General features: G+C 44.6%; 1 protein-coding gene across 2 annotated transcripts in view; it reads right to left on the bottom strand.

Annotated features, from left to right (window-relative positions):
- Nucleotides 1-293: 293 nt before the first annotated feature.
- malt2 (MALT paracaspase 2) overlaps nt 294-14,687 on the bottom strand; it is a 52,200-nt gene continuing 37,806 nt past the window's right edge. Inside the window, exons 14-18 of one of the 2 annotated variants that reach the window (XM_078198109.1) lie at nt 13,235-13,384; nt 8,648-8,805; nt 7,325-7,459; nt 5,805-5,893; nt 300-1,857 (exon numbers count right to left, since the gene is read on the bottom strand). In XM_078198109.1, the coding sequence (XP_078054235.1) occupies nt 5,822-5,893; nt 7,325-7,459; nt 8,648-8,805; nt 13,235-13,384 (515 nt within the window). In that variant the 3' untranslated portion in view covers nt 300-1,857; nt 5,805-5,821. Of the gene's footprint in view, nt 1,858-5,804; nt 5,894-7,324; nt 7,460-8,647; nt 8,806-13,234; nt 13,385-14,687 lie in introns of both variants that reach the window. The other variant, XM_078198108.1, reaches the window with a different exon arrangement.

Raw genomic sequence — 14,687 nt, 5'->3', positions numbered from 1 at the left:
GACTGATCCAGTAAGCATAGTAAACAGTCGGAGCAATAGAGGGGAAATTGGCCTCCACTTTAAAACGCTTCAAAATGAAATGAAGGAAATGATTAGCCTTAAAGGTGGGAAAGGATAGAAGCAAAATCATTCTTTTCACTCTTTCTCAAAGGGGAGGTAAGTGACAGACAATGTTTCTGCTCATTGTGTTAGGGACCAGATCAGAAACTCCAGGGTATATTATGAAGATAGCCTAGACCCCACCATTTTTTTGATTTTGGCACTAGTGCAAGTATAAGGCATTTCACTCCAGGTGTGATTCTATTAACTCACTAGGAAGCTTTTATTAAAACAAACTTTATTTAACACAGTTAAAATATTTTTTTAAATTAGCATAACTTGTACCAATTGAAATACTTAAACATGACAAGGTATAATTCTTAACAGCTAGCTATCTCTATAGTTCCAATTTAAGCAATATCCCCACACAAATAAATCCTTCTTCAGAATCAGCATAAAAACAGATATGCTCACATGGGTGCTACATTCCCAGCCTTTTAACCCCACTGGACACAGATAAATAAAGACACCTGACTCCAATACAGCAGCCTCCAGAGAAAGATCTATCTTCGAACAGCAGTTCTTCAGAGAAAGAGACTTATTTTCTGGCAGATCCCAGTCTCCAAATCCATAGAGAGACAGAGACATGCAGAAGTCTACTTCTCTCTAAAGATCCCAAGCAGCAACTGAGCTTGTGTCTCTCTGTGAGCTGAGCCCTGCCCAGTCACATGATTTCTCTGTCAATCAACCTAATCAAGCCCCACTCTGAAAAACCCCAGGAGAAAACACTAAAATAACAATGCTGCAGTAGCCCAGATTAAAACAAACATTCCAGCAATTAAGATAAATTATGCTTCTGCAGAATCAACATGGGCTGTCAGTTATAGACAAAGCGGCACCGGGTGAATAGAATGGACAGCTAAAACAAATCCTGCACAAGAAACATGACACAAATACATTTCTTAAAGGCACAGTATCGTTACAATTGGTTGAAGCGCTTGCTCTGAAGTTGATTAACGGGTGAATCTGAGAGTCACGTGACGAATCCAGTCAGTGGTGTTTTGCTAAGCCAAGTCAACAAAGTTCATCCCTTTATCTTCAATAGGCCAATAATGAGGTATGAAGCTATTCCATCCTGAAGCAGGAAAAGGACAGGTAGAACTACTCCAGGTTGATTGTTGAGAAGGACTGGGTAAAACAGGAAGTGGTTAAATACTAAGTACAGAGTATACAGTATTACAAGAAAACTATTTCTTTTCCTTAGGATCTCTGAGTTCCACAATCGGTCTCCTGCCTCTCTAATTAATCTTTTGTTCAAGTTCTCCAATATTGTGCTGTTGTCCCTCCTGATGTCTCTGTCCAAACAGAATGTCCCGATCATTGCGAGGAATTCAGAGACTTAAACTGAGCGGTAATCCCCTCAATGGTCTCTTTGGCCGTTAGCCCAGTCGTAGTTCCTGCTGACCTTCGGCTCTGCTTCTGTTGCGCCTGGGTGCTGTAGAACAGATTGGTGGATTTGTTCCTGCATTGGTGTAAATCAACATAACCCTCAAGATCATTCAAACTATTGCAGGAACGTAAAGAGGTTGGTATAGGGGAATGGAGGAGGCTGGAGTCTCGGATCAGCTGCCGTGAAGGCTCACTTAAGGAACTCTGCAATGAGCCGTAAACGGAGATGTATTCGCTCTGGTGCTCCCATCCATGCAGGTTGAGTTTAGATACAAGGGGTTTTCCAACACTGACTATTTTCTTCTCCTCTATGGATTCCTCCATTTCCTTGTACTGGTACTGCAGGCAAACGGAAAAGCTCAGCTCCTTCTACATAACAGAGATAAAGCAAAGAAGATCATTAATTTATGTGATTGTAGTCCCTAATTTCCCTTCCCCTTTGCCCCATCATCTTACTGGGGGTCAGTTTCATCCTGGAGTACAATATAGACAACAACTTGCCATTCTCAGTGTGTCAGGACAGTGTCACTGAGCTAACTATCCTGATAGGGTCCATGCCAGACTCCACACGCACAGGAAGACAGGAATAAGACCAAAAGAGAAAATGCTGGAAAATCTCAGCAGGTCTGGCAGCATCTGTAAGGAGAGAAAAGAGCCGCGTTTCGACTCCAGATGACCCTTTGTCAAAGCTTTGGCAAAGGGCCATCTGGACTGGAAATGTCAGCTTTTTTCTCTCCTTACAGATGCTGTCAGACCTGCTGAGATTTTCCAGCATTTTCTCTTTTGGTTTCAGATCCCAGCATCCGCAGTAATTTGCTTTTATTTAGATAGGAACAAGAGAAGGCCATTTAGTCCTTTGAGCTTATTCCATTGTTCAATCAGATCATGGCTGGTATGCGACTTAACTTCATTTTGCCCATAACCTTCCATACGTTTAGTTAATAAAAAATCTACCAATCTTGGATTTAAAATTAATCACACTGCCATTTGCAGAACAGAGTTCCAAATTTCTACTATCTTTGCACATAGAATTGCTTATTAATTTCACTCCTCAAAGGTCTGGCACTGATCTTTAGGCTTTGTATCCTGTTCCTGAACTCCACAACCAGTGGAAATAGTTTCTCTCTCTCTACCCTATCAATTCCTCAAAATATTTTTTAAACTTTCAGCGTATCACCCCTTCACCTTGAAAATGCAGGGAACCTAATCTTGTTATAATGTAACCAATGATAACATGCTGTGAGGGTCAGCTGACCCAATAGACAATGTAACCAATGGCAAAATGATGCGGTCGTCAGCTGACCCAGTATAACTAGAAAGCAGATGGGGCTTATGTGGCCAGATTGTTGGTGTAATGAAGTTTCTTTATCAAGCCTTTTTCTTTGATTTACTTTATGAAGTTAGTTCTTTTATTGCTTGCAACTGAAGTATCCTTACTGCCAGATGAACAAGCCTGTACTTGTGCAATCTCTCCTCATAATTTAACCCATGGGATTCAGGTAACGTTCTGGTAAATCTATGCTGCAGTCCTTCCAAGAACAATATATTTTTCCCAAGGTGTGGTGAACACAGCACAGAAACGTCCTGCCATTCGTAGGGGCTATGTCCCTGCGAAATCTTGAACAGTGAACATACTTTATAATGGGGAGTGAGTCAGATAGGTCCAGACATTGCCAAATTACTCTCCACCTGTACATCTGAGCAATGCTCTTCCAGATGTGGAAACCTCTCCAGCTCTTTACCTATCTCTCCCGAGCAGTGACAACCCTCAAATTCACACCCCAAATGTGAAAAAGCGTTTCCTTGAATGCAGGTATCATAACAAAATCTCCATTACTACAACATGCAATTAGAGTCTTAACTTTACCCAGCATCTCATTATTCTACAGTGCCAGCCTGTTATTTAGCCGCTTGGCTTTGAGCTTATTCACGCTTCATAAGAATATACTTTTAACCCTTTCACCCAAACACAAATCGATATTTCTGTTTCAACAATCTGCAAAGCATTAATCTATAAAGTAGCTTACCAGCTGACTGCCCACTCACCGAAAATTGTTTTCAAATTTTAAGTTTATTTATTAGTATCACAATATGTTTACATTAACACTGCAATGAAGTTACTGTGAAAAGCCCCTAGTCGCCACACTCCGGCACCTGTTCGGGAGAATTTAACATAGCCGATGCACCTAACCAACACGCCTTTCGGACTGTGGGAGGAAACCGGAGCACCTGGAGGAAACCCACACAGACACAGGGAGAACGTGCAAACTCCACACAGACAGTCACCCAGGCCGGGAATTGAACCCGGGTCCCTGGCACTGTGAGGCAGTAGCGCTAGCCACTGTGCTGACCACTAACTATCTAGGCAGTCAAACTCTTACTTTTAGGCTCTTTCTCTCGTTTGAAATCCCTCGAAGACGATGAACAAGTATTTTAAAATCAACTTCAATGGAAATCTTACCAATTTCTGAAGGTATTTCAGGACCAATACTGTGGATGGATGGCGAATTGGAGCAGCAATGAGCGATTGGGTTTCCAAAACATGTTGCCCAGGTAAACAAATTTGTGAAAGGAGGTTGCGAATGAGAGTTTACTGTTCTCCAGGTGTGGCCTAGCCAGGGCTTTGTATGTCTGTACTATATTTCTTGTATTCTAACACTTCCAGACATAAAGTCCAACACTCCATCAGAGTTTTTGATTAGTTTCTGCACCTGCCCATGACATTTTAATAATTGAAATACATGGATATTTGCATCTTTTTGAGCCTTCACTGGTTCTCGATTTTTCACCATTTGGAAAGTATTCTGTTCTCTCATTTTTAGGTTCAAAGTGGATGCCCTCATCCTTATCTACACTGAAATTCATTTTCCAGAGTTCCGCCCAATCATTTATTTCAAATTATTCGTTCCATCAACACAGTTTACAACACTGGCTATCTTTTGCCATCAAGCACCTATCTATCCTAATCCCATTTTTCAGCACTTGGCCCGCATCCTTGTATGCTAGGGTATTTCAAGTGCTTATCTAAATGTTTCTTAAATGCTATGGGGGTCCCCGCCTCCACGACCCTTTCAGACAATGGGTTCCAGATTCCTGCCATCCTCTCAGTGAAAAGGTTTTTTTCCTCAAATTCCCTCTAAATTTTCTTGCTCCTTACCTTAAATCTATGCCTCCTGATTATTTATCCCTCCAAGGGGAAAAGTTCCTTCCTATCTACGTCTCTCATAATATTTTGCACCCCGATCATCTCCCCCCCTCAGCCTTCTCTGCTCTGAGGGAAAAACCCCAGCCTAGTCAGCCACTCTTCATAGTTGGAATGTTCTAGCCCAAGCAACTATGTGGTTCTTGATGCCATCATATATGTCATTAAAAACATACAATGAATAGTTGAGGTTCCAACATGGACCCCTGCAGAACATCACTCACCACATCCTGCCAGTTGAGTATCTATCTATTATCCCCACCCTCTGTCTCTCCTCAGCCAACTTTCTAATCAATTTGTCTAAGGACTCACAGAGACAGTGAGCAGCAACAGGAACTCTGGTTTACATTATTCCTAACCATAACTCAAGCACAATAAAGTCAATTACAACACACCAACTGAGGTCAGCTAACTCAGCATGTACCACAGAATTTGAAATGTACAACACAGAAAGAGGCCATTCAGCCCATCAAGTCTGTTCACGGTGGCACTGTGGTTAGTACTGTTGCTGCACTGGCGCCAGGGACCCGGGTTCGATTCCCAGCTTGGGCCACTGTTTGTGTGGAGTCTGAACCTTCTCCCCGTGTCTGTGTGGGTTTCCTCCGGATGCTCCAGTGTCCTCCTATAGTCCGAAAGATGTGCTGGTTAGGTACATTGGCCGTGCTAAATTCTTCCTCAGTGTACCCAAACAGGTGCCAGAGTGTTGGGACTAGGGAATTTTCACACTAACTTCATTGCAGTGTTCATGTAAGCCTACTTGTGACATTAATAAATAAATATTTTTTTAAAACTTGAAAACTGTTCCGGATCTATCCAGCCCAATCCCATTTTCCAACTCTTGGTCGGTAGCCTACTGAATCCAAGTATATTTAAGTGCCTCTCTCACACTTTCAGGCAGTGAGTTCCTGACCCCCACCACCCTCTGGGTGAAGAAGGTTCCTCTTGAACTCTCCTCTAATCCTTAGACCCCCATTACTTTAAATCTGATTATTTCAATCTCTACTGATGAAATAAGTTCTTCATATCGACTTCATTTCGTTCGCTCATAATTTTAGACACCGCAATTAAATTAACTTCTCCTCAACTCCCTCTCTCCGAAGAGAACAACACTAACCTATTTTTTTCCTGTGGCTAAAATTCTCCTGTCTGGACACTGTCTTCATAAATCTCCTCTGTATCCTCTCGAGTACAATCCCATCTGTCCTGTAATGCAGCAATCAGAACTATACACAGTACTCAAGCAATCGCCTAACTAATATTTTGTACAGTTCTTGTATTACCTCCCTGTTTTATATCCTATGCCTTAGCTAATAAATGCAACTATCCTGTTTAACCTATCCCGCTATCCTTAAGGAATCTTGGACAAGCACTTGAAGGTCCCTCTGTATTACACTTCTCAATAGTCTACCACTTATTCCCTTGCCTCACACCTTTCAAGGTTGGCTTCCCTTTGCCACTTTTCTGCCTACCTGTCCAGGCCACTTATACTTTCCTTCCTCACGCTCAATCTCGTGACCAAAACAGGCACCTTTCTGATCAATATGACACTGGTGCATTTACTTACTGAGCTATTGGGGAGTGATGAAGTTATTGGTTTTATGGTGAGCTGATGTGTCGGCTTGGTTCAGTGGATAGCGGTTTTGTGTCTGAATCAGAAGCTTATGGTATCAAGGCCTGCTCTCGGATGTAAACTACAGTATAATGCAGGCTGACATGTCAGTTCATTACTGAGGGAGTGCTTCATTGTTGTCCTTTGAATGAGATATTAAACTGGTATTCTGCCAGTGTTCCAAGTGGAAGTTAAACACCCCACAGGACAAGAACATGTCCTGGAAATCACTCCTCCCTCAACCAAAAACAGCTCAGAGGGCGGGATTTTCCAGCTGCGTTTGCTCCAAAACCAGAAAATTCTGCCCGAGGTCAAAGGACCTTTCCATGGTCCACCCCTCGCCCACCATGGTTCCTGAGGTGGGCGGAATGGGAAAATTCACCCCACTGAGTCACTCTTCTCAAACTTTCTTTAAACTATCTTCAACCACCGAAGCCAGACAGGGTTGGCCCCTAGTGCTTCCGGGCATACACCCCATCCATGGCCGTCACTGTTTTGTGCTTGGCATATTCGGTGTAGGTCACCCCAGTCCCTGATTATATTTTCCAGGGAAATCTTTAGGATCCCGAGGATCACTTCGTAGATTAGCCCCGCGATGCGCTTGAGGCCCCCACGGTGAGCCAGGCTGCGGCACCATGGATGTTACCGCAACACTTTACGGTGCCGCTTGGCTCTGGCTTTGCCCAGCTCCTGCCCATCTTTCCCTCTGCCTGACATGATCTGCACTGAACGATACACTCTTCTCATTGCTGTGTGGGAGACGTTGTTACTGACAAAGTAACTTGAATTCACCTAGATAACATACAGCACAAGGTATGTGTTCTGTGTAAAGTATTGTGAGGCATTTTGATGCTGTATAAGACCATAAGATAGAGGAGCAGAATTATGCCATTCGGCCCATCAATTCTGTTCCGCTGCCATTCAATCATGGCTGATAAGTTTCTCAGCCCCATTCTCCTGCCATTTCCCCTTGATCCCTTTATAAGTACAAGATGGTAATTAAGGAGGTGACAATGGATGCTTACCTTTAACTTCTGTAGGCCACTTAGCCTGGTGTAGAGACACTTATCTGGATAGTCAAAGTTCCTGATGGTGAACAGGATGCTGCCTGTTTCCTCAGGACACTCTTTGTTTGTGTGTTTCAGGTCTATGTCCAGGTCCTATGATTCAGAAAGTTAAAGAGGAAAGTCACTTGGAGAACCAGAATTCTGCCGTAAATGGGATCACCCACCAATATAGCACCAACACAGACACACAGCAAACACTCCAATTTGACCGTTATTGTATTTCACCCCTCTCCTGGAAAGGCGGACTCGCTTGCTGAGGTGCATTGAGCCCTCTGCCAGGATTCTTTGTGATCTCAGGTAACACATTCTAGCAGGAGTCAGCGGATAGCAATGAGGGGCAGTAACTCTTTCCTTTGCTTCACCCAGAAGCACCGAACCGACTATAATCTCAAAGTCTTCTCCAACTGAGAGCAGCGACCTCAGCCTAGACCAGGCATCAATCCTGAATGCAGTTATCTGTGTAGTATGGTGCTCATTACCAGAGCTTTAAGCTTATTTTATTAGTGTCACAAGTAAGGCTTACATTAACACTGCAATGGAGTTACTGTGAAATCCCCCAGTCGCCACACTCCGGCGCCTGTTCGGATACACTGAGGGAGAATTTAGTATGGCCAATGCACCATAACCAGCACGTCTTTCAGACTATTAGGCAACTGGGAGAATGGAGAAAGGACAAGCTCGCCAAGAATGACAAGAAGCTAGGATACGTTTTCCGACAGTCACTTGTACTGAGTCATTGGTGCGATGAGATGAACCTGGAATTTACCAAAGAATTCCTGTCCATACCTGAAGATTGGATACATGCTTCACAATTGTGAGTGCAACATTACGAGTCAGGGGATGAACCTTATCATCAGTGTTGAGGAAGGCCCATGCTTGGACAGCCAGCAACCGATATTTATCTTTGGCTTTTGTTGCCTCTTAACCCCCTCTCCAGAGCAGTTGGCCCCAGCCTTCAAAGACACCAATGTAATATAAATGGGGGTCATTGTATAACATCCCTGTGGAAATCCCATTACTGTTGTGGGGTATAGTTCAAGTCCGCAAGTTCAGTATCAGTGCAAGGCTTGGCAGCAATGTTAAAACCTGGAGCTGAACTAACTCCAAAGCAAAGTGGAATGAGTCTCCCACAACCTGAAGTCTGCCTTCCCTTCACTCGGGTGCCAGATGGGGTCCTAATGTTGGATTCGGATTGGAGTTACTTTATTACTGCCACCTCAGTGAGAAACAAACCATTTCACACCAATGTTGTGGTTGTAGCGTGGATGCATTGTTCCATACCTCTGAAAAATCAGTCAGCCTGGCTTCACATTTAGTGATGTCCTTCCGAGTTTGCTCTATCCTGGTATAAATAATCATAATGTTTGAAAACTCAGCTGCAAATCCAAGACGAACTGTGACCCCACATTCAAAATGGACGTACAGGCTCTCTGGAAGAGCTAGAAAGAGCAGACCGATTGGACAGTGAGCATTCTGATCTCATTTAGATGAATTCACATCTTTTAAACCCCCAACATTACCAGCAACTCCCCCGACGTTCATATTCATTGCAGGCACCTCAGAACTATGGAACTTCTCATCTTTCTCACAACTAAGCATCAGAGAGGACAGGTTACCAAAAGAGAAAATGCTGGAAAATCCAGCAGGTCTGGCAGCATCAGCAAGGAGAGAGAAAGGCTGACGTTTCGAGTCCAGGCGACCCCCTGTCAAAGCTGTCGAGCTTTGACAAAGGGCCATCTGGACTCGAAATGTCAACTCTTTTCTCTCCTCGCAGATGTTGCCAGACCTGCTGAGATTTTCCAGCATTTTCTCCTTTGGTTTCAGATTCCAGCATCCACAGTAATTTGCTTTCATAGAGAGTACAGGTTATTGGTGAGAACGTGACCGGTGACAGCACTATTGACAAGATCTTCCACTATTTTGTCAATGGTTGAGAGGAGGTTTGTCAGGCAGTATTTGTTTGGAGTGGATTTGTCCTACCAGGTGGGTAGGACATACCTGGACAATGGTTCCACAATGTCCAGTAGATGTCAGTGTTGCAGCTGTACTGGAACAGCTTGCTTAGCTGCGGGGCCAGTTCTGGAACACAAGTCTACTTCACGACAACCAGAATATTCTTGGGGCCCAGAGCCTTTGCTCTGTGTCATGTGTGCAGCTGTTTCCCGATATTGTGAGGAGGGATTCAAATGGTCATCTTTGATTCTGGGGGCCACGGGAGGAGGCTGAGATGGATCATCCAGTCCACAGTTCTGGCTGAAAATGTTTCAGCCTTGTCTTTTACATTCACTTGCGGGACCCAACCATCGATGAGGATGTTGATGGAACCTTCCCCGCCTCCTATTAACTGCCCATCACCATTGATGACTGGATGTGGCAGGGGTGCAGAGCTGTGATCTGATTTGTTGATTGTGTAGCTCCATACATTGCCCGCTGTTTAGCTTGCATATGTAACCCTATGTTGTAGTTTCACCAAGGTGGACAGCTCATTTTCCTACTGCCATCCTAGCATGCCCTTTAACATGGGGCAGCACGCAGAGCCAGGGACCCGGGTTCAATTCTGGCCTCAGGTCATTGTCTGTGTGGAGTTTGCACATTCTCCCTGTGTCTGCTTGGGTTTCCTCCCACAGTCCAAAGTTGTGTGGGTTAGGTTGATTGGCCATGCTAGATTAACCCTAGTGTCAGGGGGGACTAGCAGAGTAAATATAAAGGGTTATGTGAATAGGATCTGGGTGGGATTGCGGTCAGTGCAGACTCGATGGGCCAAATGGCCTCCTTCTGCACTGTAGGGATTCTATGATTCTAGCTAAAAAAAAACACTCCTCACTGAACCAGGTTGGTTCACTACCTGGTGTGACAGAACATAAGCTCGGGATGGTGATGGAGAGGTGGGGGACATTGAGTGTATGATTGGGTGAGTATGACTATAACAGGCTGTTCTATGGGATACCTCTCCAAATGTTGACACATATTAGCAGGGAAGACTTTGCAGGGTCAACTGGGCTGGGCAGAGTGCCTTGGTGCTGTCCTGTACATAGGTCAATGCCAGTTGGTGCATCTGGTTTTATTCTTTTTACACTTTTTGACAGTAATTTGCTGGGTATTTCTATTTAAGAATCAACCACATTACTGTGAGTCTGGAGTCGCATACAGACCAGAAAGAGTAAAGATAACCGATTTTATTCCCTACAGAATATTAGTGAAGTAGATGGGCTTTTGCAAAAAGAATATCTGGCAGTTTCATGGTCATGATGTGGAGATGCCGGCGTTGGACTGGGGTAAACACAGTAAGAAGTTTAACAACACCAGGTTAAAGTCCAACAGGTTTATTTGGTAGCAAAGGCCACACAAGCTTTCGGAGCTGCAAGCCCCTTCTTCAGGTGAGTGGGAATTCTGTTCACAAACAGGGCATATAAAGACACAAACTCAATTTACATGAATAATGGTTGGAATGCGAATACTTACAACTAATCAAGTCTTTAAGAAACAAAACAACGTGAGTGGAGAGAGCATCAAGACAGGCTAAAAAGATGTGTATTGTCTCCAGACAAGACAGCCAGTGAAACTCTGTGGGGGTTACAAATAGTGTGACATGAACCCAATATCCCGGTTGAGGCCGTCCTCGTGTGTGCGGAACTTGGCTATCAGTTTCTGCTCAGCGACTCTGCGCCGTCGTGTGTCGCGAAGGCCGCCTTGGAGAACGCTTACCCGAATATCAGAGGCCGAATGCCCGTGACCGCTGAAGTGCTCCCCAACAGGAAGAGAACAGTCTTGCCTGGTGATTGTCGAGCGGTGTTCATTCATCCGTTGTTGCAGCGTCTGCATAGTCTCCCCAATGTACCATGCCTCGGGACATTCTTTCTTGCAGCGTATCAGGTAGACAACGTTGGCCGAGTTACGCTGCAAGAAAGGATGTCCCGAGGCATGGTACATTGGGGAAATTATGCAGACGCTGCGACAACGGATGAATGAACACCGCTCGACAATCACCAGGCAAGACTGTTCTCTTCCTGTTGGGGAGCACTTCAAAGGTCACGGGCATTCGGCCTCTGATATTCGGGTAAGCGTTCTCCAAGGCGGCCTTCGCGACACACGACGGCGCAGAGTCGCTGAGCAGAAACTGATAGCCAAGTTCCGCACACACGAGGACGGCCTCAACCGGGATATTGGGTTCATGTCACACTATTTGTAACCCCCACAGAGTTTCACTGACTGTCTTGTCTGGAGACAATACACATCTTTTTAGCCTGTCTTGATGCTCTCTCCACTCACGTTGTTTTGTTTCTTAAAGACTTGATTAGTTGTAAGTATTCGCATTCCAACCATTATTCATGTAAATTGAGTTTGTGTCTTTATATGCTCTGTTTGTGAACAGAATTCCCACTCACCTGAAGAAGGGGCTTGCAGCTCCGAAAGCTTGTGTGGCTTTTGCTACCAAATAAACCTGTTGGACTTTAACCTGGTGTTGTTAAACATCTTACTGAGTTTCATGGTCACCATTGCCGGTCCTAGTTTTTCTTTACAAATGTGTTTAATTAACAGAAGTTAAATTCCCCAACTGCTGTGCTGGGATTTGAAACCTTGTCTCTGGAATATTAGTCCCAGCCTCTGGATCACAGTCTAGTAAAATATCCACTCTGCTGCTGTACCCATCACAGACCCCTGACCAGGCTTTTAAATCCTATTATCACCTCCCCACTACGTTTTTGCCCTTAGGGTAAAAAGGTTTCTCTGATTTTCTTTCTTGCTTGTAACCTTGTTGTCCCCTGGGTTTTGGGAGAACTTCAACGCGGTGAAAAATCTGCTCAGTCAATCCCATTTAATCCCTCCTGAACCTACGGAACATCCTTTCAAAGTTTCCCCGTTTCCCAACAAAACAACAGAATCAACTTCCTGAACCTTTCTGAAAATCCTCATTCCGAGAGTGAACATCGCCATTCCCTTGCAGAGGCCATCTCCTTTCCACGATTCCATTCCTGGATTTGCTAAACCAATGTATGCAATAAGAAAGCTACCCTGTCTAGACTGCAACAACTAATGTTTCAGGGAGTGACTTTTTAAACGGTGCCATGCCAATGTTGTACTGAGCTACACGGAACAGAAAGTTTCCAGTTCCGATTCACGCTCTGTGAAGAGTTGTCCGATTTCAGTTGGGGGGGTGGCAATCACGGCTCCAATTGTTCCAGTTCCTGGATTATAAAGGGAGAAGTCTACCAAGGTTTGGGCCTAGCATGGACAACAGGTGAGGATAGCATCGTGTGTGGCTATGATATACCGGGCGGCACGGTAGCACAGTGGTTAGCACTGCTGCTTCACAGCTCCAGGGTCCTGGGTTCGATTCCCGGCTCAGGTCACTGTCTGTGTGGAGTTTGCACATTCTCCCCGTGTCTGCGCGGGTTTCCTCCGGGTGCTCCGGTTTCCTCCCACAGTCCAAAGATGTGCGGGTTAGGTTGATTGGCCAGGTTAAAAATTGCCCCTTAGAGTCCTGAGATGCGTAGGTTAGAGGGATTAGTGGGTAAATATGCGAGGTAGGGCCTGGGTGGGATTGTGGTCGGTGCAGACTCGATGGGCCGAATGGCTTCCTTCTGCACTGTAGGGTTTCTATGATTTCTATGATTTCTATATCCTTCAATCAGGCTGCTAACACTCGCCGAATCCCACATGAACAGTAGCCACTGGAGCGTGACATGGGAGCATGCAGGCTCTTTAGGTGCTGTTCCCTTGCAAAGATATTCATCAAAATTTATGGACAGAGAAATTGATGCCAAGCTCAGGAAAGTTTGGCATCAATTCCCTCTTTAAATGCGTAGCTCTAAGAACAGAAAGACTTATGACAAGTTGAAGCAGTGAAAGGAGTGAACACTCTCGTACCATGGGCTTTGGCCCACTGCAGGTTCCTGGCTGAATACTCATCCTGATATTTGGGTGGTTTGATGTGATCTCTCAATGACCGTCTCTCTGACAGGCTGCTCCGGATTTCCAAAGCTTGTCTTCCTCTTGTGAGTTCGCACTTCCCCATATCTGAAATCACAAGGGGGAAAGTGACAGCGAAATTATTGCATTTCTTAATTCATTTATTCAGCTTGACGGCCACTTCAGCTGCATGTCTCGGGGAATTCAAACTCTTTCCCCTTCAGCTGGAATGGAGCAGGCGAACACTGAATACGGAGCCTCTCTAATTCCCGCTCAGTCCTGAAGATTCTCATTTTAATACCAGTGCTTTTTGCTGGAGCCACAAATCATGGTCACATGACATACACGGGGCTCCAATGGAGTTTTAATCTGCCCTGGAGTAATCGACTGCAGCAACAACTTGCATTAATGCAGCGCCTTTATGTTGTTAACCATCCCAAGGTATTTCACAGGAGTGTAACAAGCAAAACTGACATCGAGCCAAGCAAGGTGGATAGGTGACAAAGGGATTGATCAAAGAGATAAGTTTTGAGAAGTGTCTTGAAGGAGAAGATTAGAGGCAAGGTCACATCAGACTAACATGGTTGAACTTTATGAGAAGTGCTAGAGTATGGATCAGAAACCCCAAGGTATATTAGGAAGTCAGGCTAGACCCCAATAATTTTGCGGTCTAGCCTGAATGGGCGGCACGGTAGCACAGTGGTTAGCACTGCTGCTTCACAGATCCAGGGACCTGGGTTCGATTCCTGGCTCGGGTCACTGTCTGTGTGGAGTTTGCACATTCTCCTCGTGTCTGCATGGGTTTCCTCCGGGTGCTCCGGTTTCCTCCCACAGTCCAAAGATGTGCGGGTTAGGTTGATTGGCCAGGTTAAAAATTGCCCCTTAGAGTCCTGAGATGCGTAGGTTAGAGGGATTAGTGGGTAAATATGTGGGGGTAGGGCCTGGGTGGGATTGTGGTCGGTGCAGACTCGATGGGCCGAATGGCCTCCTTCTGCACTGTAGGGTTTCTATGATTTCTATGAATTTTCTATTTTGGCATTAATATGAGGATTATAGAATCCCTACCATACAGAAGGAGGATATGATGCTTAACTCCAGGCACGGTACTAGTGACGCATTGAGAAGCTTTTATCAAAACAAACTTTATTTAACAACACGGTTTAACTATAACAAATGAATTAGCTTGTCATTTAATAATTGAACAACAATTAAAGAAGACATGATACAATTCTTAACTGCTAACCTCTCACTATGAGTTCCAATTCAAGCAATATTCCTCTTACAGACTTAAAACCCTTTTTAAAATGCGTCAGCAAAACACACATTTACTTGCTTGTCTTAGGTTAACAGTCCTAGAGCTCTCAAAGAGGCCTTTTCAGAGAGAGATAGAGACAGAGAGCTATATCTTGCT

The sequence above is a fragment of the Mustelus asterias genome, chromosome 26 (genome assembly GCF_964213995.1).
Source record: "Mustelus asterias chromosome 26, sMusAst1.hap1.1, whole genome shotgun sequence".
Lineage (NCBI taxonomy): Eukaryota > Metazoa > Chordata > Chondrichthyes > Carcharhiniformes > Triakidae > Mustelus > Mustelus asterias.
Note: the sequence above shows the minus strand (reverse complement) of the source record. Positions and strands in the feature narration are given on the sequence as shown.